The 24,250-nt window shown below is 35.8% G+C and overlaps 1 protein-coding gene and 1 long non-coding RNA gene across 2 annotated transcripts; one reads left to right on the plus strand and one right to left on the minus strand.

Moving 5' to 3' along the window:
* The first annotated feature begins 328 nt into the window (after positions 1-328).
* On the plus strand, positions 329-3,168 carry LOC144431434 (uncharacterized). Its single transcript, XM_078119576.1, is given in 7 exon segments — positions 329-436; positions 551-604; positions 1,302-1,401; positions 1,471-1,579; positions 1,760-1,933; positions 2,014-2,095; positions 2,098-3,168. Coding segments are annotated over 7 exon segments (630 nt in total). The 5' UTR covers positions 329-372; the 3' UTR covers positions 2,145-3,168.
* Positions 3,169-12,573: 9,405 nt separating this feature from the next.
* Positions 12,574-15,331, minus strand: LOC120347776 (uncharacterized). The gene is made up of 4 exons (XR_013479960.1): positions 15,206-15,331; positions 14,635-14,742; positions 13,656-13,878; positions 12,574-13,165 (listed from the first exon to the last, which is right to left on the minus strand). It is a non-coding gene; the product is annotated as an uncharacterized LOC120347776 (long non-coding RNA).
* Positions 15,332-24,250: the final 8,919 nt, after the last annotated feature.

Below are 24,250 nucleotides of genomic sequence, written 5' to 3' on the forward strand. Positions count from 1 at the left end.
TCGCATCGTTGCCATTCGGAACTTTATTGCAGATCTCCTTCTGCCTATGATCATTGCGAACAAGTCAGGTGCTGACTCTCCCTTCCCCAAGCACTTCGCTACAGGTAAATGTAATGCTTCTGACAATTGTTGGGGTGTACTTTGGTGAATTTAAATCAACTTTGATAACCATGTTTTCGATAACCATAACCAACCACTTTGATTTGGCCATGTTGTTTTCTTTCGGTCTATTTAAAAAATATATTTTGTCTATTATCTGTCTACTTATTATATCATTCATTGGTCAGTGACTCGCATTTGCTGATTAATTTTTATTTTGGCAGAAATGTCATTCCACCACAATCTGGGATTAACTAACTGGAGACCAACCAAATGGAGAGAGTCATCAAAGACAAGGGTTCATTGATTGAATTTGTTGCTCTCGATGAGATGAAGGGTGAGCTCACCTTCATTTTTATTTCAAATCTTATGTTATTGTCATATATATGAATCTCTAATACAGTTAGAGAAAATCTGATCTGTCTTAACGGCAATTTGATTGATTTCATAGACAAGGAAAAGGCAAGGAATGGCAATAATGACCAGTTTGCTTCACACATTTTAGGTAAGTTGTTTTTATGGTTAGACTACGATAGACTTCTCATGTAACGCAGTATTTATGTTCTACATGTTTTTTTTAGTACTCTACGTTAGAACCATGAAGCGATATCTGTCAATTCCTTTGGCGTGGTATGCTACCCATAAATCCCCAGCCTCCAAGCTTTGTCGGGTGTTTTGGGAACTTTTAATTGAATGTGCGAGCCTAAGCGTAAAGATTCTTGCTGTAATCGCAGATGGTCACAGTACCAACCGCCGCATTTTCCAACATTTAAGTGGCAACTTGGAATTGCCTTGTGATGGTGTATTGGTTGCTCCTAATATGTGTGACTCTGATATAGGCCTACCTATGTTCTGATCTATCACTTTTGATCAAGGTAATAAAAGAAATGGGCAAATGGCATGGCATTGTGTGGAGGCATATTAAAGATCTTTTTATGCAGGAATCTGTTCAGGTCCTTGGGCGTACCAGACTGAGTCCATCGCATATAGAGTTAACACCATATAGTAAGGTTAGCTAATAGTCTAATTATGTTGGTTTGGCGGCACGACACGCTGATGAAATCCCTGAAATGGGCTTAATTTCGACTACAGTTTTCTGATTCGCTGCCAACGCCATTAACTGTGGTAACAGGATTTTCAATAACTAATTTTTTTTTAATACCGAGTTATTTGGGAAAATCTTCTTTATTTTTAGATGAAAGTCAACCTTTCAACTGATGTGCTGAGCTGGAACGTCGGCCAATGTTTAAAAACCATGGATGGGGCAAATGGAACTGCCAAATTTGTTTTGATGTTTGCAAAGTAAGTCGGTCATTTTTTAGAAGAAAAATTTCCTATTTTGTGTCAGTTATGCATGTATCGTCTATTCAGATGGTATGAAATTGTCAACTGTTCCTGTAATTGCCCCATACGATGCGCCGACGATGATAGGCTGTCTTGGTTGACGAGTGACTTCATAGGTTCACTGTTGGAGTGGGAAGTGAGTTGTATTTTCTGTGTGATTTTATTTAATATGGACACAATCTCTAAAAATATCTACAATCATAGCTTTTGAAGATTATATTGTATTCATTATGCCATAACATTGTAAATGAGAGATGTCATTTTGGGTTGGCAAGTGTTATTTTCATGCATTGTTAATTTTTGAAAACAATTATAGAATAAGCATGGTAGAGATGAAAATAGTTTTCTGACTCGCCCAACCTTGGAGGGACTGAAATTTACCACACACAATTTCATAGAGATGTGTGAATACCTTCCGGCGAATGGTTTGGAGTACATGTCTTTGCACTGCTTTAATCAGGATGTTTTGGAAGCTTTCTTCGGAAATTTGGTGAGATTTTTTGGGGGGCTGGACTGTATGGGTATCTATCTAGCCATGTATATATCTAATCCGCAGCATCTCATTCATAGAGACAACTTGGATGTAGATCAAGCAATTCAGACATATCTCAAGTATCCTATGGAATAACCTAAATTTCGCAAAGAAAGATCATCAAGAGGTCAAAGGTGGTAATACAACCTATGGGAAAGCGAATGTCTGAAAAGACATATGTGAACATCCATTGTCATCAAAAAAATGAACATTAGCATAATTTCGGCTGCAATCATGACTTACGATATTTAGAATTTGCAGATTATGATTTTTCTGTTATAATATCGTGGATTGTTGCCGTAAAATCAATATTGGTCTTTTGTTCAAAACATTTGACCTTACACACGAGGCTGTGGAATCCATTTTTTTTATATCGTAGCTGTGCGCAAAATTTGGTTGATTTAATCAGAGTCAAATTTTTATCGTAATATCCCATTCAAATTTTTCTAAAAAACTAAGCATTGAATTGACTAAAAGTATTTTCAATAGATAATTAAATTCAATAAGACTCACTAAAGTTTCTTTAAAAGTTTGGTTTGCTGTAGTCTGTTTCGAACTCTTTGTCAAATTTGAATTATGGTCTAAATTTACTGGACTTCACAGGCTGCTCGGAAACTTATTAGTGCTGTTTCATAATAGTCTGGCATCTTCAGCATGAATCATGCTAATCAATAACAAGTTTGACTGGCAGAAGATTGGAGTGGATGATGCAGTTTATTGCCTTAACAGACTGATGTATTTGAGACTTTGTATTTCAGGCGACTCAAATTTAATTAAGTGCCTCTTGTTTGGTACATAAGAGAATCACTGAGATAACCTGGCCCACACGATGATTTAACAATAGACTCGATCAAGTACCTCAAGCTGTTTATTTTTGCAGTTACTAAAAAATATTAATTGAAAATATGACTGTTGCTGATTTTTGCCAAATCTGGTCTAGTACCTCTAGAACAGAAACCAGACCCCGGGGCCCTCTTTTTGAATAATTTGTAAAACAACTTTCTTGCATATGCATGTGAAAGCTCTCTTATAAATAAACTCGTTACATATCTTGCTATCTTGACACTTTCTTTGTGTTCATCGCAACAGGGTAGCATGTCATTGACATTGGTATCGAAATTTTGAGACTCTTCTAACTTTTTTGAATTCCTGCAAAGTCTATAAGATGTGGCTGTTTAGCATATTCCTGCGCAACTTTTTGGTGAGCTTCTTCTAATAGTAACATGTATGCTTGAGTTGGTTACTCAACCTTTGAGAATAAATGGTAAGATATTAGTCAAATAAAAATAGAGTAACATACAGTGGTTTTCAATCGCAGAGGCCAACACAATATTGATAGTAAACAGCAGGAGGACATATTCAATAATTCCAAATGCAAACTACCGAATCATGACCCTGAACTGATGGATCGGCTAGATACAAACCCGCGACATCTTAACACCAAACGGCCTACGCTGAAATAGATCGCGCTGAGAAAGACATCGCATTTCCTACTTCTGTACCTCTATACTCATGTGGAACGACCTTTGAACCCGCCAGTGAGTTCTCTGTTTCATTTTTTGTGGTTTCAGGCTTGCGTTCTGACATACCATAAATCCAAGGCCGTGAAATAATATTTTAACCCCAAATAAACATTACACAGTATCCAAGGTCGCCTTGATAGCCTTTTTTTTATCATTTTCCGTTAGACTTCCCAAAGAGTGACGCTGCTCGGTAACCAGTATTGGCTTTCCGCGACTTTCTTCATTCCAGTGTATTTTCAGCATGAAGAAGAAATAAACTATTGATTACAATAGTTATGTTTTTTTTTCTAATTGTGGAGGCACTATGTAGGTAACTAATTTTGTTCGCCTATTTCACATCAAGTTGTGTAAAGCCATGAGCATATATACAATGAGTGGAAACTTGCAAAGATTTGCTCATTATGGCATTGTTCCCTGCATTTTTTACGTCGTCCAGCTAAATGGTTCGTTGCATATTAAGAAAACGCATTGCTCGCTGCCAAAATCCTTTGCTTCAGCCGAGTCGGGTGCGAAATTGGCCGTATTAACTTGACTTGATGTCTTTAATTCTTTAATACATATTTGGTTTTGGGTTTCGAAGTATGGTACGCTGAAATCATACAACTATGAGCATATGCTTATTGGGAATGCATATCTATTAGACAGAAAACGTATCTACAGAACAGAATATGAACCAGTCGCCGAGAGGAGTGCGGTTATTTATGTATTTATTAATTGATATAACATGGGATTTACATATTTATCCAAGGGGAGAAGAAAACTGAAAAGAAGGCCTAAATATATGGCGAACCACGGCCTCTCTCAATCATAGCTCTGTGCTCCATATGAATCACATGGCTCTGCGAGCTATTTGTTTACTTATTAAAAATACTGATTTTAACTATAAATTACTCTGGGAAATCTTGCCATTGAAAACAAAAGCCAGAAATTGGAAGAATAGCAGAATTGTTATAGCAAGTAGTAATGTGTAATGAATTTAATTCACTGTGGTAAATGAATTGCTATCTTTTTATTTGTTATGAGCACACTTGCTGGAACTCCATAATCTATTATTTTATTTTTTAGTAACACTTTTTATAAAAATATCAAATTGTTATCATACTTGCATCCATATTTCGCCCTAAATTCCATTCTATGACACTTTCTCTGTTTCCAAATATCTATGTCCATGACCACATTATTTATTTTTTAGTAATACTTCATTTAAAAGTGTCATAATTTTTATAATACTTGCTATTCTAGTATTTTATCAGTTTTTTGACTTAAATTTCATTCTATGATACTTGCTCTGTATCCAAATATCTATATGTATATGAGCACTTTACTTATTTAAAAATAACCTATTGGGTATCATTGCTATTTCAGTATATTATCAATATTTCGCCTTAAAATTCATTCTATGTTACGTGCTCTGTAGCCGAATATAGATATGTACACGAGCACTTTATTTCATATATATATATATCTGCTGGAGAAGGGTCAAATCCTGATCATGTATTATTGTGTGTTACTATCCTCCAAATCACTTGCCAGTCATAATCAAGTATTATAATTTGATGTGTTCAAATTATAGTGTATAAAGAAATCTACTCATGATTTCATTACTATTACCAAATGTTTATAATTAAAGTGCTATAATAATAGAATTTTCCCCATCTTTGCTTATAAAAAATCCATGTCCTATTACATTCATTTTTAGTAGACAAATTTTCCAAATAATAGGTATCCTCGCTAACCCATTTTTATGCAGTTGATATGCAATACATGTCAACTTATCAGCTGAATAAATGATGATCTTAGGACAAAACATGATTATTTAGTACTTTCCAAATCAAAAATTCTTGTGAATAATGTAAATAGTGAATACGGTATATGAGAGGTATTGGAGAATTTAACACCGAACCTGTTAAATGACCCGAAATGTCGTAACGTTGTCTCCCAGTCAAACACCTGAGCATCTGTTTTTTTTTATTATAATTTATATATGTTCATGGTTTGACGAACGAAATAAACTCTCTCTCTCTATTAGTTTAAAATACTGACTTCTGGACTTGGCTAATTTTCAGTGACGGCGCGTCAATAGGGCCAACCGGGGCAATGCCCCGGTTGTTTTTTCGGTATAATAAAAAAATATTCGAAAAATACCTCAATATCGGTTGCACAGACTGTCTACACTAGCCATATTCTCCCGACATGGTTCATTTTTCGCTCGCAAAGCCTTCGCCGAACGTAGACGGGGCGACGCCGATTTTGCCCCGGTTGCTCATTGTATATCGTATTCTCTCTTTTATCTTCCACTCGCCGCATATGTCTCGTTTGTTTTCTGTTTCTTTTACTAAATCATCGGGGCTAGCCCCGAAATTATGACGACACAATGCCGACGTTTCTTACAACAACGTGTTGACATATTCACGCATTCCTTCTCGTTCGTTGGTTGCTTGAAGAGTTGATAGTTTCCTCGCCTTCGTTTTTGTCGCTTGTTTCGCTATTTGAATCAGTTAGAGACCTTTAGTCCATTTGCTTTCGATTTTCCACATCCCTTTTGAGCTCCTCACTTCTTTCCGGCTTCGCATTTCTCAGCCTTAGACCTCATAATGAATAAGGTTGATGCACTACTTCGCACTCCGTTTTCGCAGCTGCCGCTGGAACAAAAATTAGAAGTACAATGTCTTGGGCCTTATCAACCAAAAAATTGTTCACTGGAACAATCCAATGACGGAGGAAAGCGTCGGCGCACATTCTGCGCAGAAACTTGGTATAAAAAACACGAATGGTTGTGTTACAGCGAGGACAAAAATGCACTTTTTTGTTTTTATTGCCTACTTTTTGCTACCGCCCGTGACTCACGTTGGTGTAAATTTGGTTTTAGAGATCTTAAACATCTTTCCGAGCGTGCCATGGATCATCAATCTTCTATGGAGCATTTGGGCAATGCAGTAAAATACCGAACATTCGGAAATGTTAATATTGCAGCACAGTTGGATGAAGGACGCGCGGTTTCTATTCGTCGGCACAACCAAAACGTCGAGAAAAACCGCCATGTTCTCGGTCGATTGATAGATGTTTTGAAGTTCATTGGTTGTCACGAGCTGTCCCTCCGTGGGCACGATGAACGGGCTGGCTCTTCTAATAAAGGGGTATTTTTGGATATGGTGGAATACACCGCATCCCTAGATACAGTATTGAGAGACCATCTTGATGCCGCAACTGTTTCGAAAGGGACATCTAAGGATATCCAAAATGATTTGATCGACTCAATGTATAAAATTCATTTACAACATTTGGCTCTGGAAATTGAGAATTGCCAGTTCCTTTCGATTCAGTCTGACGAGACAACTGACATCACGTGCGTTTCCCAACTGGCTGTGATTTTTCGGTTTGTGAAAGATGGTAAACCTACCGAGAGATTTCACAGCTTTGTACCAATCGTTGATCACACGGCTTGCGGGATATCGGCTGTACTGAAAGAAGTGTTACAGCCTTACAACGCGAAGTCAAAATTGATAGCTCAAACTTATGACGGCGCGGCAGTCATGAGTGGGTCGAAACATGGTGTTCAAGTTTATATAAAAGAAGATTTTCCTCATGCGCATTTTTTACATTATTATGCACACCAATTTAACCTCGTTATTAAAAATATGTGTCTTGGTACCCCTCTCGTCCGTATATTTTTTGCAAATGTTTCGGGGTTTTCTTCATTTTTTTCCGTTTCGCCGACGCGCTCTGACCCCCTTCGCCAGATATGTAGCCGCCGTCTCCCAGCTTGTGCACCAACACATTGGAACTTCCAATCACGCGTGGTGCAGGGCGTGTCCGAAATTAGGTCTGAGCTCATTGAGTGTTTCAATGGCATTCAGAGCTCTCCGGTTTGGGACGAACGCTCTGTGAGGGAGGCGGCAGGTCTAAAGCGTCTGCTAGAAGATGGTGAGTTTTCATTTTTTCTCGCTTTTTTCTCCACAATATTCTATCACGTGGATGTATTATACGGCGCATTGCAGTCAAGGCTAATGGATGGAGCGTCTGTGCAGTCGTGTATTTCAGACTTCTGCGATGCTGTATCTCGTATCCGGGAAACAATAAAATACGACGACACATGGAGTGCTTCTTTACGCCGCGGGCAAACAACGCAGCGTTTGATTTTGTCTGCAAAGGAATGCTGTGACATTCTGGTGAATCAAATAGGCGATCGTCTGCGCACTGAACACCTTGCCGCGTTCTCTTGGATGAACCCCAAAAATTTTTCAAAATTTGCACGTCAATTTCCCATCCATTTGTTGGCTACTGTCTCCAAATTTTACCTCATGATAAACGTGGGTAAATTGGAAAATGAATTGCGATGTATATACACCAATCAAACTTTTTTGAACATCACATCAACTTGCGCGCTCTATGGGTTCCTCATAGATAACACTCTAGTAACTACCTTTGCGGCGTCTGCAAAATTTCTGGACATCATTTTGACGACGCCTATTTCTTCCGCCGACGCAGAGCGAACATTCAGCACGCTGAAGCGTATTAAAACGTATCTCAGAAACACAATGAAGCAAGATAGATTAAATTCCTTGGCTCTTTTATCCATTCACAGAGACGTTATTTCTCGGATGCATGACTTTAATCAGCGCGTTATTGAGCATTTTGCTTCCAAGAAACCGCGGCGTGTTGCATATATGTTCAAGCAGTAGAAGTCTAGCAGCATATATATATATGAGTGAGCGACGCGTGTCCTTATCTTTGCATTAGCTTTCCTTTCTTCATAGTAACGTTTTAAACCTTATTTTAGGTTTTGTCTGCTTTCCCGAAGTTTCTGTTAAAATGTCATTGTATTTATCTGGGTAAATATTGCATTTTCTTTTGAAAGAGGTTTCAAAATAAACTATGTCTATATTTATTAATCCCTTGACTTGGACCGGTTTTAAAGACACTTTCTTATCGTTAAAAATTGTGCTTTTGCCGCTTGGTTGTTACCGATGGAATGGTTTTTATACTCATAAAATGACGGGAGAACTTACAGCGCTCATCCTGTCCCCGTAGATGGGGGTGACTTGGTCCCGCAGTAGCTTGCCCCGGTTGTCAAAATGACCACGCGCCGCCACTGATTTTAAACATATCAAAACTTGTAAATATTTGCATATCAAAACTTGTCATTTATTTCGTTCCATCCATGTATTTTCCACATGTTTTTCCAAAACATGCTTACGCCTTACTACTGTTATTTGTAGCTTATTATTGTTAGCTAATTATTTTTGAGGTGGGGCGCAAGACTTCACAAATTCTAAAAAGGGGGTGCGGCTTGAAAAGTTTGGGAATGTTTGTATGTAGTAGACCCTAACCTGGTACACATGGTTCCGGTGTCTACCAACTGGGTTTACATACTTCAAGAGTACCTTTTTGTATTACAGTTGTGAAACAGAAAAAGCTGAATGTCGGTCTTATTCCATCTGTAAATTTACCAAAAACTCCACAAAGAATGAACAATGTGTATTATCAATGAAATGAAAAGTGACATATAAAAAATACAGAAGCTGTAGAAAATATTTTGCATTACAGAAAAATTAGTTCACATATTAAATATTTTACATTACAAAAAAAAATGGTGCTCCAGAAGTATGTGTACCAATATGAAGGTAACTAATTTTGTTCGCCTACTTTATATCAAGTTGTGTAAATGGACAAAATTCTATCGGTAGGGGGATATTCACTTGTGTAACACAGACAATTCCCGAACTTTTAATAGAACAAAAATAAGGAGAATCGTAACCTAACCTGGTACACATACTACGAGAGTACCGAAAAAACAGCCCAGTAAAAGCAGTTATGGAAATACTTTACATTACAGAAAAATTAATTCGCATAGTAAATAGTTAATAGCAGTCATGAAATATTTCTCACTATTGATTACAAAAGTATAATTGCATCCAAATCAACAGTATCTATACGACTATATAAAGGATCGTTAAAATTAAATAATATGCAAGAATCATATTGATAACAAAATGTATTCTAATCAATTTTAATATATCTGAAACAAAATCTTCATATATTTTTTGTAAATTTACAATACATGAAAATATGTGAAACAAACTCAGGTTCTCCATTACATAATACACACATTTCATTCCCTGCTTTTCTTCCAATTTCTGACTTTTGTTTTCAATGGCAAGATATCCCAGAGTAATTTATAGTTAAAATCAGTATTTTCAATAAGTGAACGAATAGCTCGCAGAGCCATGTGATTCATATAGAGGACAGAGCTATGATTGAGAGAGGCCGTGGTTCGCCATATATTTAGGCCTTCTTTTCAGCTTTCCTCTCCCCTTGGATAAATATGTAAATCCCATGTAATATCAATCAATGAATACATAAATAACCTCACTCCTCTCGGCGACTGGTTCATATTCTGTTCTGTAGATACGTTTTCTGTCTAATAGATATGCATTCCCAATAAGCATATGCTCATAGTTGTATGCTTTCAGCGTACCATACTTCGAAACCCAAAATCAAATATGTATTGAAGAATTAAAGACCTCAAGTCAAGTTAATACAGCCAATTTCGCACCCGACTCGGCTGAAGCAAGGGATTTTGGCAGCGAGCAATGCGTTTTCTTAATATGCAACGAATCATTTAGCTGGACGACGTAAAAATGCAGGGAACAATGCCATAATGAGCAAATCTTTGCAAGTTTCCACTCATTGTATACATGCTCATTGTGTAAAGGGAATGAAACCTATAGGCAGGGGGGTTCACAGACCCCGATTTCGTAATAGATAGATAGTTTATTTGAATATTACATAATATACACAAATTTAAAATCGAGAATTCTGGAGGGCGAGCAAAACCTTTAAAAGAGTTTAAAACATGGGAAATATTATGCGCCCGCTAACCAGCACACACAAAAAAATAAATTACATAAAAACTAGTTAAAACAAGGCTTGGGCCATAAATAATCAAACAAAAGATACTCGAATGCATAGGAACTTCCGGACGTTATACTTTTAAAACACCTAAGCTATTGTTGTAATAGTGTCCAATTCGCTGTATAATTAAGTAACCTTAAATAGTTGGATAGTCTAACACTTCGACCAACATCATCAACACTTCAAACACTACCAACAATATGTCATGCAGCAAAAATGACAAGGCTTCATCCAGCAACATCTCCAAGCCTAAGCAACCTTTGGGTAGGAGCCTTCCAGATTCAGGCCTCTCACCAATTGTTCCCACTGCTCAACTCCAAGAAGAACACTCAAATTTACAGATAAGACTTCAAGAAGCTATACAGAGGAACATTATGAACCAACTCCCATCTTTAATAGCAAAATGCCTAGCGGAAAATACCAGCTCTGCGAATTTTTCTTCTGAATACATAACCCTGATTCCAGGCCTTAAGGAATGTATGGAATCTCAAATGACATCACCAAAAAAAATAAAAAATGATATAGCTACTATCAAAGATTTTCAGAATTTCAAAAATTCTAGCCCATCAAAAGATAACCGATGAAAAACTCACTCACTATGGCAAAAGAATAAGAGATCTGGAAGATTTAGATCTTGAGGAAGAATTGTTTTTCGTAACCGATGAATTGGAGGACCAAGAACGTCGTTCCAGATTGGATAATTTGGAATTCCATGGTATCGCCCCCCAAGAGAACGAGGACACTGACAATCTGATATTGGAACTGGGAAAAACGATCAATGTCAATATAAAACCTTCCGACATATCTGTAACCCACCGCAGTCCAACGCATAACTACAACATACATAAACCTATCATCGCTAAATTTACTAACCGGAAAATCAGAGCAAGAATCCTCAAAAATCGCCACCTTTCGAAAACCGCTGCAAATTCAAGAATAAGAAATATTTCCAGAGCTTACATCGTTGAGAACCTGACAGATAAAAACAAGAACTTGTTTTATCAAGCAAAAGTTATGAAAAGACGATGTGGCTATGCCTTTTTATGGACATCAAATGGAAAGATATTAATAAAGAAAAACAAAGACACAAACTCTTTACCTATAACAGATGAGGAAGACTTGGACAAAATAAGATAAGTTCCATCTTTTTTAATCCTACTACTAATAAATCATCCCTTATAGTGATATGACAGACTTAAAAAACGTCTTGACAAATTCATATAATGTGATCCTTGCCTATTTTTGTGTCTTATGTCAATATAACTGAACCCACCCCAGTGTGTGTAAACTCTACTTTTATTTCTCCAAGCAAATTATTATCTTGCAATTCTTTAAGTCCTAGAGCTATCTGCCAAGCCTAACTTAAATTGGGAATCACTTAGTTTCCATCCCCACGTAACATCATTCCCTAGTCAATACCTCGAAATACAAGATATCGATAATGTGTCCTCTAGTTTTCTTCTCTCAGAGCTTATTGCAATACATTTCAATATTAGGTCCCTAGCAAAATATTACGATGATTTAGTTCATCTGATCTCAAATTTTCATATACTGCCACATATAATTGCCCTGAGCGAGACCAGAATCAAAAGCAATACCGCTGTTCTCAATTTTGATACTCCGGGATACACTTTTCTCCATGTTCCCTCCATAACTCAAGCGGGTGGTGTGGGTTTTTATATCAGGAACAACATAAACTTCCAAGTTAATAATGAATTCAACCTATCGTTTCCGAATTGTGAGGACTTATGGATTGAGATCAACTATTTTCAACCAAATTCCAAAACCCAAAGCCTTATTATCGGAGCAATGTATAGGCACCCAAAAAACAACATTCCATTATTTACGGGAGCAATGGGTTACTCATTCGAAAAGCTGACAATGGCAAGAAAGCAATTCCTGATTCTAGGTGATTTTAATATTAACCTTTTTGATAGCCGTGACAATTCCACATCCAAGTATTTGGACTTGCTTGCGTCAAATTTTGTATTCCCAATTATAACACGACCGACAAGAGTCACCCTGTCCCCACAAACCCTAATAGACCATATTTATACTAGTAACATAAAATCTTGTTCGTCATCATTTATTCTCTTTAGTGATCTTACCGATCACTTTCCAATAATGTGTACAATTTCAACTACTGGTATCAATATCAAGTCAAAAACTCGCTTAAAACGCGACATGAGAAAATTTGCTGAAGACTTATTTAGATTAGAGGTTGAGTCAATATGTAAAAATTAAACCAGTCCCACTTTATTATACCAGTCCCTAAATTATACTCCAAACCTTGGTTTACCAGGGGAATTCGTAAGTCCATCAAACATAAAAACAGCATGTTCAAAAAAAAGTTTTTGAAGGGCAATGCATCTCAGCGCCTTTACTTTACAAAATACAAAAATATTCTGTTACATTTACTGAGAAAATCCAAGCAACAGTATTACCATAATATCCTTGATAACAACAGAGGGGACGTTAAACGAACTTGGAGGACTATCAATGAGATTATCAAAGTTAAGTCCAGTGATAATTCCACCATCCGAGAATTGAAACTTGAAAATGGTTCCATTGTTAAAGACCCCGTAATAATGGACTCAGAGTTCAATAAGTTCTTACCACTATAGGCAAGAAACTTGCGGATAAAATCCCACATAGCTCTAAGTCACCCACTGAATTCTTAGGCGCTCCTTTACAAAATTCTTTTTTTCTCGAGCAAACGACACCTCCCGAAGTTCATCAAATAATCTTGAACCTGAAAAAAGGCAAAGCAGTTGGTCCAGATGGTATTCCAACCTATTTTCTTAAAATAATCGCTGATATTGTATCTCCAGCTCTAAGTCATTTCTTCAATTCATCATTTAGTTTAGGCATTTTCCCTTCCTCGTTAAAAATAGCTAGGGTGATTCCAATTTTCAAAAATGGCAACAAAAATAACCCGTCCAATCCTGCCCACCATAGGCATTGTTCTAGAAAAAATAATAAAAGAAAGAATTCTGAATTATTGCTCGAAATTTAATCTTATCAACAAATGTCAATTTGGATTCCAAACGAGTCATTCTACCAGCCATGCTATTGTAGACCTAACCTCGTATATTTACGATAAAATTGATAAAGGTGAGCTTGTCTGTTGTACCTTCTTAGATCCAAAGAAAGCGTTTGACACCGTTGACCACAATATCCTTATCCAAAAGCTAAAGCATTACGGTTTTCGAGGTACAGCCGGTAATCTATTATGTGATTACCTGCTTGGTAGATATCAATTTGTGGAGGTGGATTCTCATAAGTCTCCAATATTGCCCATTCACTGTGGAGCTGTTCAAGGTTCTGTGTTGGGTGCTCTTGAATTTTTATTATACCTAAATGATTTATCGAACTCATCAAATCTTTTAAGCAAATTGTTCGCTGACGATGCTTGCCTTCTCAATAGCGCGAAGAATTTGATAACTCTTCAAACCAACACAAACACTGAAATAAATAAAATACACAATTGGATGACATTTAACAAACTCCCAATCAACATTGACAAATCTAAAGTAATGCTATTTAACTCGAAAGCTCGTTCTGGAAATGTAAATCTTACAATCAAAATTAAGGGTATATCTTTAGAAGTTGTCAGCTCATATAAATATCTTGGACTGTTTATTGACAATCAACTAAAATGGAATACTCATATCACTGAAATACATAAAAAATTATCACGATCAACCGGGATTCTGGGTAAACTGAGATATTATGTTCAAGACTCGACACTGCGGACCGTATACTTTTCTCTCTTCCAGTCCCACATTCATTACGCCATAGCTGCATGGGGCTCTGCAGCCCCTTCAAATTTGCACAAATTGGAATTGTTACAAAACAGGGCTGTTAGAATCCTCTCTAGAGCACCTGTTCGTTTTAATTTAAATAAGATATATCTCAAAACTAATGTGCTTAAATTGTCTGACATCCACAAGCTTGAGGTTTCTAAAATCATGAATCAGTTCCAAAACAATCGATTACCGGCAGCCTTTGACAATTACTTTTTTACGGTTAGGTCTGTGCACGAACATCACACTCGCTCTTCCACAAAGTCAAATTTTTTTGTACCCCGCTTCCTCTCAAGTAAATCCCAAAACTCCTTGAAATACAAAGGAGTAGTAACTTGGAATAGCATTCCCCAAACCCTGCGTGATACAACATATGTTCAAAGCTAAATACAAAAAACTCTTGATCTCCACTTACCAATCCGGTGCCGCCACATCTTCCAGTTGATTTTATGTCTGAGTCTTGTTTTCTTGCTATTGTCAGCTCAACATTTGACCACATTTCAAGCTGTTGGGTCTTTAATACCTGGAATGATAAATATTCGTATCTTCTTTTTGTGATTTGCTCAAATTCCATTCAATATCTTACCTATCTGGGACCAGTGGCATGTACTTGGATATAACAGTATCTTAAGCGTATCACCCTAATCTTTATGTGTGCAGTAAGCTCATTTATGCCACGCAATCAATCAATTCCCGGTCTTAAAAGCACCTTAGTTCTACATGGAGCTGGGTCAATAACTAAGACTTCAGTCTCCAACATTTTAGTCCATTACATGCTTACATGCTATATGATAATAAATGTTATATTTTTCTTATATTATTTTGCAACTATTGTCATTATGAATTGTATCACCTCTACACTAGTAGTCTACTTACCAATTGTTGTTACACATTTCAATCTTCTGCTCATTGTGGACATGTAATTTGCTACAGTTTCATGTCCTACATAAATTAGATATAAAAAATACTGTAGTATTTATTGTTACCTGTTATTTATTGTCCAATCCATTGAATAGAATCTTTAATTTCCTACTGCAATACCGACATCCTTCCGGCTATCAGGTTTGACGTTAACTGTACACTCGCCCGCAACCAGTGCTTCAGCTGAGCAGTTGCCGTGGTTACCTTGATGGTGCTTGGAGTCTATTTTTATATTAACGAGAGTTTCTGGATTTCCCGAAAATCCGCTGGATACTTGAACGTTTCCAATATACAATTTTATTTAGTGTGATTATTTTGCTTTTTCATTCATATTCATTTTGAGCTTTCTATTTCATGATATTTCGTCATGCTGTGTTAGACCCCATCTAGGGTGTCGCTGCTCGATAACCAGTACTGGGTTTTTCAGAGTTTCCCTCCACCCTGAAATGCTTTTCTTCTTTAATTTTATTCTGTATATGTACCTTGCGTATTTTCAAATGGTGGAAAAAATAAATTACTGATACTGATTTCATTTGTAAATTTGGAGCAATTTGGTTGTCTCATGGTATCTTAGAAAAATTTCATTTGTGAAAACTAGAAAATAGATGCACATATCCAAAATGGTTATAAAGTACTCACTACATGGTCCTGAATTATCGTTGTTCTAAGCATGCAACGTTCTTTTTCTCACATTGATATCAACGATTATTTTTACTCTAAAGATATTATGAGTTTTATATAAGATTTGGTGAAATAACTTGTGGTTACATAATGATTTTCAACTTATAAAACACATTCATTTTTTTTTATTCTATTCAGGGTTTATTCACTGTATTGGAGGTCACAACGGTAAGAGCCTATCAAACGTTATGAAATTCAATCCGTCAGATTCAACATGAACGACACTTCCTTCAATGCCGACTGCAAGAAAAGGTGCAGCAGCAGTTGAAATTGATGGAAAGATTTATGTCATGGGTGAGGAAATCTTCAATATATTTTGGCTTGCGTACACAATGTAAACCAGCTGCTCGATAAGTAACAGTTCATGTGTACGGGATGGCCAATACCGAAAAGGTTCACTATTTTGAATACATTCAAAATTATTATTTTCGAATATGAAATTTCGAATACATTCAAAAATAAAATCAGATGAAGGAAGCTTATCAATAGTACATGAAGAAATTTGCATACAATAAACGATGGAATACCTGTTTTCTACAACCTGGCATTTCATGTTTGCAGATTACTGCGATATATATTTCTCAAGTAAACGCAACCATGAGTTAGTTTAACAGAATTAAATTTATTATATGTATATGGCAAGGTCGTACCAGTCATGGATTTAAATATTTTGCGCAACACAAAATTATTCTAGTATAAAGTCCATACTTTTAAATGCCAACCATTATCCATATTATTTGTCAAAAAGCGGGATGAGGTACAAATTATATTTCCGACTCGTGACAATTTTTTTGTGAGTCCGAAAATACGAATCAAAAGGCAATTATATTCAAGCACTTTACCACACATTTTAAGTCCGCAGATCGCCGTTATAATTTAGAGTAATGATACTTTTATTATTTTGTAAATGCGAAAATGGGAATCAAAAATAATAATAATCGCACAGATTGCTGTGTTATTACAGTGTTATTTCAGAGTGATATTTTTTTTGTTATTCTGTAAATACGAAATATGAATCAGAAATTAATCATAACCCCATATAATGTCAACAAATTCCCGTAGTATTTCAGATTATCAATACTTTTTTTATTTTGTAAGTAAAAAAATAGGAATCAAAAATTGATAATAATCGGACAATTTACCACAAATTTATGTCCACAAATTCCCGTAGTATTTAAAAGCATTAACACTGTTATTATTTTGTGAATTCGACAATAGGAATCAAAAACTAATATTGAAAAAATTACTACACATTTTATGTCCACAGATTGTCGACGCAATCAAACGTTACGATGAACAAAATTAAAGCAATCGGGCATAATAATTTTATATGCTGGTATCGGCCGTGGATTCGAATATTATGCGCAACAAAAAATCATCCTAGTAAAAAGTCGAAACTTTTAACTATCACCATCAACATCATTTGCCAAAAAGCGGGAAAAAGTATGAATTATTTTTCCTAATAAATCAACTTGTTATTCCGACTTGCGACAATTTATTAGGTATCATAACAATTTGGACATTAAATAATTTTCAATTTTTCGACGTAATGGAAATGAAAGTGTAAATTAGAAGCCCTGTAGGGGCGTGGCCGTAATCTACACCACGCAATCGAGCAAAGGTGTCGCAACAACATGCAACGCACGCTTGCACAGAATATAAACATCAAAGTGCCCATTTGATTGTCATTACAATAAGTGAAAAGCGCAAAATTCGTTGAAAGATTCCCACGAAAACCAAACAACGAGTTTACGGCGAAAAGTGGCTACTATTCGGAATTATTCGAAAATCAGACGAAAAAGTATTCGAATACTTTGATATTCGAATACATTCGAATATTCGATTCCTTTTGGACAACCCTAGGTGAGTGAGTAGGTGCGGATCTTCTGCAAATTAACAGTTTCACTTTCTATGTAGCATAAGCAAACGCTACACTTACCAATACTAAGCCCTGAGTTCTATGTCTTAATGCCGTTAACATCGGGCTAATATTACGTAGATTTAGCTAAGTGCTACATAAATTTACAAATTACAAAATACTCCAAAATAACAGCAAAATACTCGAAATACATTGTGAAATATCTTTATGTAATATGAGTTTCTCATAATGCCAGCATCGTTCTGGATTGGCTTTCAGAAAACATTTGTACACGATATTTCTAGTCATATCGGCATATGCTCGCTAGTTGACTTGTGTCATGCCCAAATATTGCAATTTGACTGATCGATATAAAACTTTCAGATAAGTTCATCTTTATTATTTTTTTAAGGTGGAATCATCAAAAATAGCTTGAACATTGTGGAATGCTTTGATACAGGGACTGAAACATGAACCACTGTTGCCAGATTAAACAATTCAAGATACAGTTTTAAAGCCTGTGTTGTTGAAGGAAAGATATTTGTTGCTGGAGGGTGAGTTGAAACTTAATTCATAAACCAATATATTCATTGCAAGTATCTATTATTTAATCAAAATATTGCTTAGACCAAAAGTGAAAACAACTTATGCTGTGTATTAGTAATTTAAACTTGGGATAAGCAACCATTCGATCGTACAAATCTGCTATGGCTGGAAAACTCGACTCTGCGAGACTAGCATGATTTATATCATCTCGGATTGAGTGAGTCATTTTAAAATATCACTATGTAAAATAGAATTCCAACCCAATGTGTGTCATATCGCTACTTTGACATCATTTGCGCAATCGATATTTAAAAAAAAATTTAAAAAATATATGAAAAATTCAATCAATGTGTAATTATATTTATCAATTCTCAAATTTGCTGTTTAATACTTGAATTGCGTCGTTATTCGTTGCAGTTATAGTTCCAATAACACAATAGAAGAATATGATCCCATTATAAACTCTTGGAAAGTTTTTGAAACAATGGATGGGAAAGACATTCAGGAATGGGCTTCCATCGCTTTGAATGTTCCTTTATAAACAATGACTGAATATCCCACACCACACCAATGCTTTCAACCTCAACTCTTTTACACTGCTATGGTTGACAATCAATTCAATGTTTGACGACTCTACTGATTCCCTCATCCTACGTGTTTGATCAAAACAGCGGATTTTCAATAGATAAATATTTTTCCTCGGTGTGATTTTCCATTGTATATATAGACTATTCTGCGATACGCAAAAAATTCTAGTCAATATTAGAACTTTAGAATACTTGGATTCCATTGTTAAAACTACACATATCCAGAATGCATTGTTGTATTAGCTCCAGTAATTTTCAATCTATCGATAAGTTTTGCTTTTTTAGTGTGATTTTCAATTGTAAGTATAGTTTTATAATGTCACAACAGCGGAAAAATTCAAACCAATATTAGAACTTGAGAGTATTTAGATTCTATTGTTGAGACTTTGTTCATCTAAAATATATCGTTTTTTGTATTAGCTTAGTAATTACTCCGAGTAATATGTATTCTATTATTCCGATTCTTCTTTTATCAATTTTATGTAAGAAGCATTTAATTCTTTCATGTAAAGAGAAAACTAAAAAATAAGATATGGCTGCGTGTGTCATTCCATTTGCATTTTAACTCTCCCCCCAAATACTTAATCCGTAGGTAGTTAAGGCTCGGTTCCTCACTTTGACCAGAATTATAAATAGGTATATGCAACTGAAATGCCTTAAAAGCGAAGTGTAGAATAAAAGAACATAAAAGTATAGAATATTTTGCCGCTTATTATTCTGGAAATTCGTGTAACCACCTACACCTTGGCATAGCTAGTATCTTAATGAGGGAATGTTTTGCTGCGGGTTCGACTCCAGGCGAGTCCGTGTTCCCAGAACTAAGATACTGTATTGCCAACATAGAAGTTATTATTAAAAATTGGTCGTTAGTCGTTGAGAACCACGTCACGATTTTAGAAACTTGATGAAGACAAGGAAGCTCGTGTTTTCATGAAATTTCTAGTGAAATAAATGTGCAATAAATGCCTAAACTAAAAACGATTGTTTCATATTGGAGTTATTTTTTGTCCACAGACGTAATGCGTGCCGAACAGTTTGCATATCGCGTCGCATGATTTTACTATCCTTTTAATTTCAGGTCCATATTAGGTTACTGTAAGGTGGTGTATATACACGCACAACTATATTGCATTTGTAGACTTTATTCACATTCGAAACAGAACACATTCCAGATAGATAAACTTAAAACAGTTAATGCACACAGTACCAACTCATAACAGCTAATGTCCCACAGTACACGTGATAAGTACAGAACTTAGAAGTCACCTTCAGACATGAACGGACACGGGTCAAAGGTCACTATATTACATCCCTCCAAACCTTAATAAAAAAAAACACAAAAATTGACATCGATGAACGACAAACCATATGAAGACTTGATAACAAAATTTTAGGATTCAGCACACCAACTTTTAGTTCAAGTCTTCACACAGATAAATATCGATATCAACTTCATGAAATACAATGCAAAACACAGTACACATTAGTTTCAAAATACAGTTAAGCAGTCAATACTGTAATTCGTCCCATATGAAAATCTTTAAATCTACTTGGCACTTTTGGACATCTTCTAGGACGATCTCTAACACTTGGAACAGGGGAAACAGAAGGTGCTGGACTTTCAGCAATAGGATCTGCTGTTTCATTATCAACATTCAAATTAGCAGTATCGTCAGAAATATCATTATCATGTAAAACATCAGCACCAGTGATATTTGTAAAACGCTTGCGAAAGGTACAATCATTCACTTTTTTTTTTAACAGAGAAGCATTTCTAGTTTTACTGCCAATATTGGGACTTTGTGCAGTAATCATAGAACCTTTTACATTTATAACATCCATAGGCTCAGGTCTATATGCTGAAGAAAGCTTATTGCTTCTATTTTGTCTCATGATCACGGAGTCACCAACATGAATTTGTTCAGTCGGCTTTAAACAATTTCTTGCGTCAGCATACATTTTCTGTTTAGCCTTATGAAAACAATCACGATCACGTAAATCATTATCAACAGTAGAAACAATAATTTCAGGTAATAGGACTTTAATATTAGTACCATACAATAATTCAGCAGGTGGTCTACCTGTTGTAACATGGGGGCATGCTCTATAATTTCTCAAAAATTTATACATTTCCTGCTTCCAAGACTTGCCTTCAACCGTAGCAGTCTTGATAGCCTTACCCAAAGGTTTCATAAAATTTTCGGACTGGGCATTAGCTCTAGGCCACAAGGGAGTTATCTTTCTATGACGTATGCCACACAGTTCCATGAAACGTCTGAATTGATAACTTTGCCAAGGAGGACCATTATCAGTTTTCACAACTTCAGGAAAACCTAGCATTGAAAATATTTTATCAAGAACAGGAATGACATAAAAATTAGACGTAGCTTTAACAATTTCAACAACAGGAAAACGAGAGTATTCATCAATAACAACAAGACAATAGTCTCCACTGGGATATGGACCAGAAAAATCACAACTAACAGCTTGCCAAGCTTTTTGTGGCAACTCACTCATGCTTAAAGGGAGCATTCTCTCATCTTTCACAACAGAAGCACAAGCAGCACAGCTTTTCACCACATTTTCTACCATAGCATCCATACCAGGAAACCATATCTTTTCTCTTAACAAAGATTTTGTTTTACTCATACCCATATGTCCCTCATGAGCAATGTCAACAATTTTACGTCTCAAACATACTGGAATAACAATTCGATTACCTCGTAATAAAATACCTTGCTCAGTCACACAAAGTTCCCTGGCAATTTTGGCAAAAATAGACATTTCTTCACAATCTTTATACTTATACCATAAGTTATTTTGCAAACATTTTATCACATTCTGTATCACACTATCATTTTCAGAAGCACTTTTTATTTCACACAGTTTGATAGCTTTGGGACATGTATTCTCGCATACATAATTCACATATTCTTCTGTGACTTTATCAGAATGTACATTTTGCATTTCAATGGGATGCCTTGACATGTAGTCAGCAGGGTTAGTTTTCCCTGGACGATGTACAATATTAAAGGTGTACTGTTGTAAACGCAAACACCAACGCTCAATCCTGGCAGAAGGTTTAGCAGTCACACTAGAAAACACACTCACTAAGGGTTTGTGATCAGTAACAACAGTAAATTTTACACCATACAGATAGAGATGGAAATGTTCTATAGCCCAGCACACAGCAAGAGCTTCTCTCTCTATCTGGGAATAACGACTTTCCACGTCACTCAACAATCTAGATGCATACGCAATCACACGGACATATTCATTATCAATGTCAGATTCTTTCTGGACTAAAACACAACCAAGTCCAACTGGGGATGCATCTACAATAATTTCAGTACAAAGCTTAGGATCAAAATAAGACATAACAGTATCACTTGTGAGACTATTTTTCAATTCACAAAAAGCTTTTTCACAATTTTCACTCCATATAAAATCAACATTTTGTTTAGCAAGCTCTTGTATAGGTTTAACAATAGTTGAGTAATTAGGTATAAAACGAGACACATAGTTCGACATACCAAGAAAAGATTTAACTTGTTGCTTATCAGAAGGTCTATCAGCCTTGTTTATAGCTTCAACCTTATTTGGATCAGGTGACACACCTTTATCACCAAAAATATTTCCAAAAAACTTTATAGACGATTGAAAAAATGAACACTTTTTCTTATTCAAAGTAAGACCACAGTCTCTTATACGTTGCAAACAGGCTCTTAAATCTTTCTCATGCTCAGCCTCATTTACACTACTGATATAAATATCATCTGAGATGTTTTTGACACCTCTTAAGCCGTGCAATGCTTGTTCAATCAAATATTGAAATTTTTCACTAGCAGCATTGACTCCATAATTCAATCTTTTATATCTGTATAATCCAATATGGGTACTAAAAGTAGTAATATGTCTACTGTCAGGGTGTAATTCAATTTGGTGATAACCCTGGTTCAAATCCAGCTTGGAAAATACTTTATATCCATTTAAATCATGTATAAGTTCATCAACAGTAGGCATAGGGTGTTTTACCCTCTTTATTGCCTCATTCGCAGCTCGCATATCGACACATAGTCGAATGTTTTTTGGGTCACAAGGTTTAGGAACACATACAATAGGAGAGACCCATGGAGTAGGACAATTTCCCACACTTTCACAAATGTTTTCATCACACAGTTTAGCAACAGCACTTTCGACTTTTTGACGCATTTTAAAAGGAACTCGTCTGTGCTTTTGATGAACAGGGTTTACAGAATCATCAATATTCAACTTCAATTGGAAGTTTTTCAATTTCCCCAACCCTTGAAAAATTGAATTATAATCCCTTAAAATATTTTCAGTGAGATCCACTCGATCATTTGACACAGAGTTAATAATTTTCAAAATACCAAGATCACTAGCAGTCTTGAAAGAGAGCAAACAACCAATTGCATATCTAACAACATAGAATACAGTGTTGATGCATTTGCCACACTTAGAAGTTACAACTGCATGAAATTTCCCCTTCACAGACAAGGGCTTTCTACTTCCATAAGCATAAAGCTTAATATTTGCAGTTTCCAATTTGCATGGTTTACTGGATCTACTTTTTAAATTTTGAAAAGTTTTGTAATCGAGTACATTGACACTAGCACCACTATCTATAAGCATAGAACAAAGCACATTGTTAATTTTCAACTGTACTTTAGCAGGATTATTGTTATTGGAACAATTACACATTGATCCATTCACTGAGAGAATATATTCATGATTCTCAGAGCTCATTTCACTCAGTTCATGATCTCTGCAATCATGTTTAGGCTCATTTTGCACACTGTTCAACTTGGGCTTGTTGAATTTACTATTCGCTTCTTTACAGAATCTAGCAAAATGACCATACTTGGAACAGGTATAACATCTGCGACCATATGCAGGACACATTTCTGCATGTGGATACACTCCACCGCAACTGAAACATGATTTTCGTTTTGTATGAAAGGTTTTACCTTTATTACTTTGATGCTTCTTTGTCTGATCTCTTGAATGACTAGAATTGTTGGATGAAATGTTCTTTTTCCACTTTCTTTTGTAGGAACTAACTCCACATATTCCTTGGATACTTGACTCACTCTCCATTGCACACAGTTGATCTTTAGCCAACTCCATCGCTTTTCCAGTCTCAAGCAATGTTGTGAGATTCATTGACTTTGTGAGAGTTTTTTTTCTTAGTTCTGAAGATAGGCAACCTTGTATAATTTGACTTTTAATCTCAGAATCACGATTTTCTCCAAATTCAAAGTTTAATGAAATCTTCTTCAATCTCGTACAAAACTGATCTAAACTTTCACCTTCCTCTTGTTTTGAATTTCGGAATATATATTTTTCATATTCACTGTTTGACTTGGGAACGAAATATGATGTCAGTTTGTCTTTTACGTCTGAGAATTTGTCAGATT

Source organism: Styela clava, chromosome 13, assembly GCF_964204865.1.
Source record: "Styela clava chromosome 13, kaStyClav1.hap1.2, whole genome shotgun sequence".
NCBI classification, from domain to species: Eukaryota; Metazoa; Chordata; class Ascidiacea; order Stolidobranchia; family Styelidae; genus Styela; species Styela clava.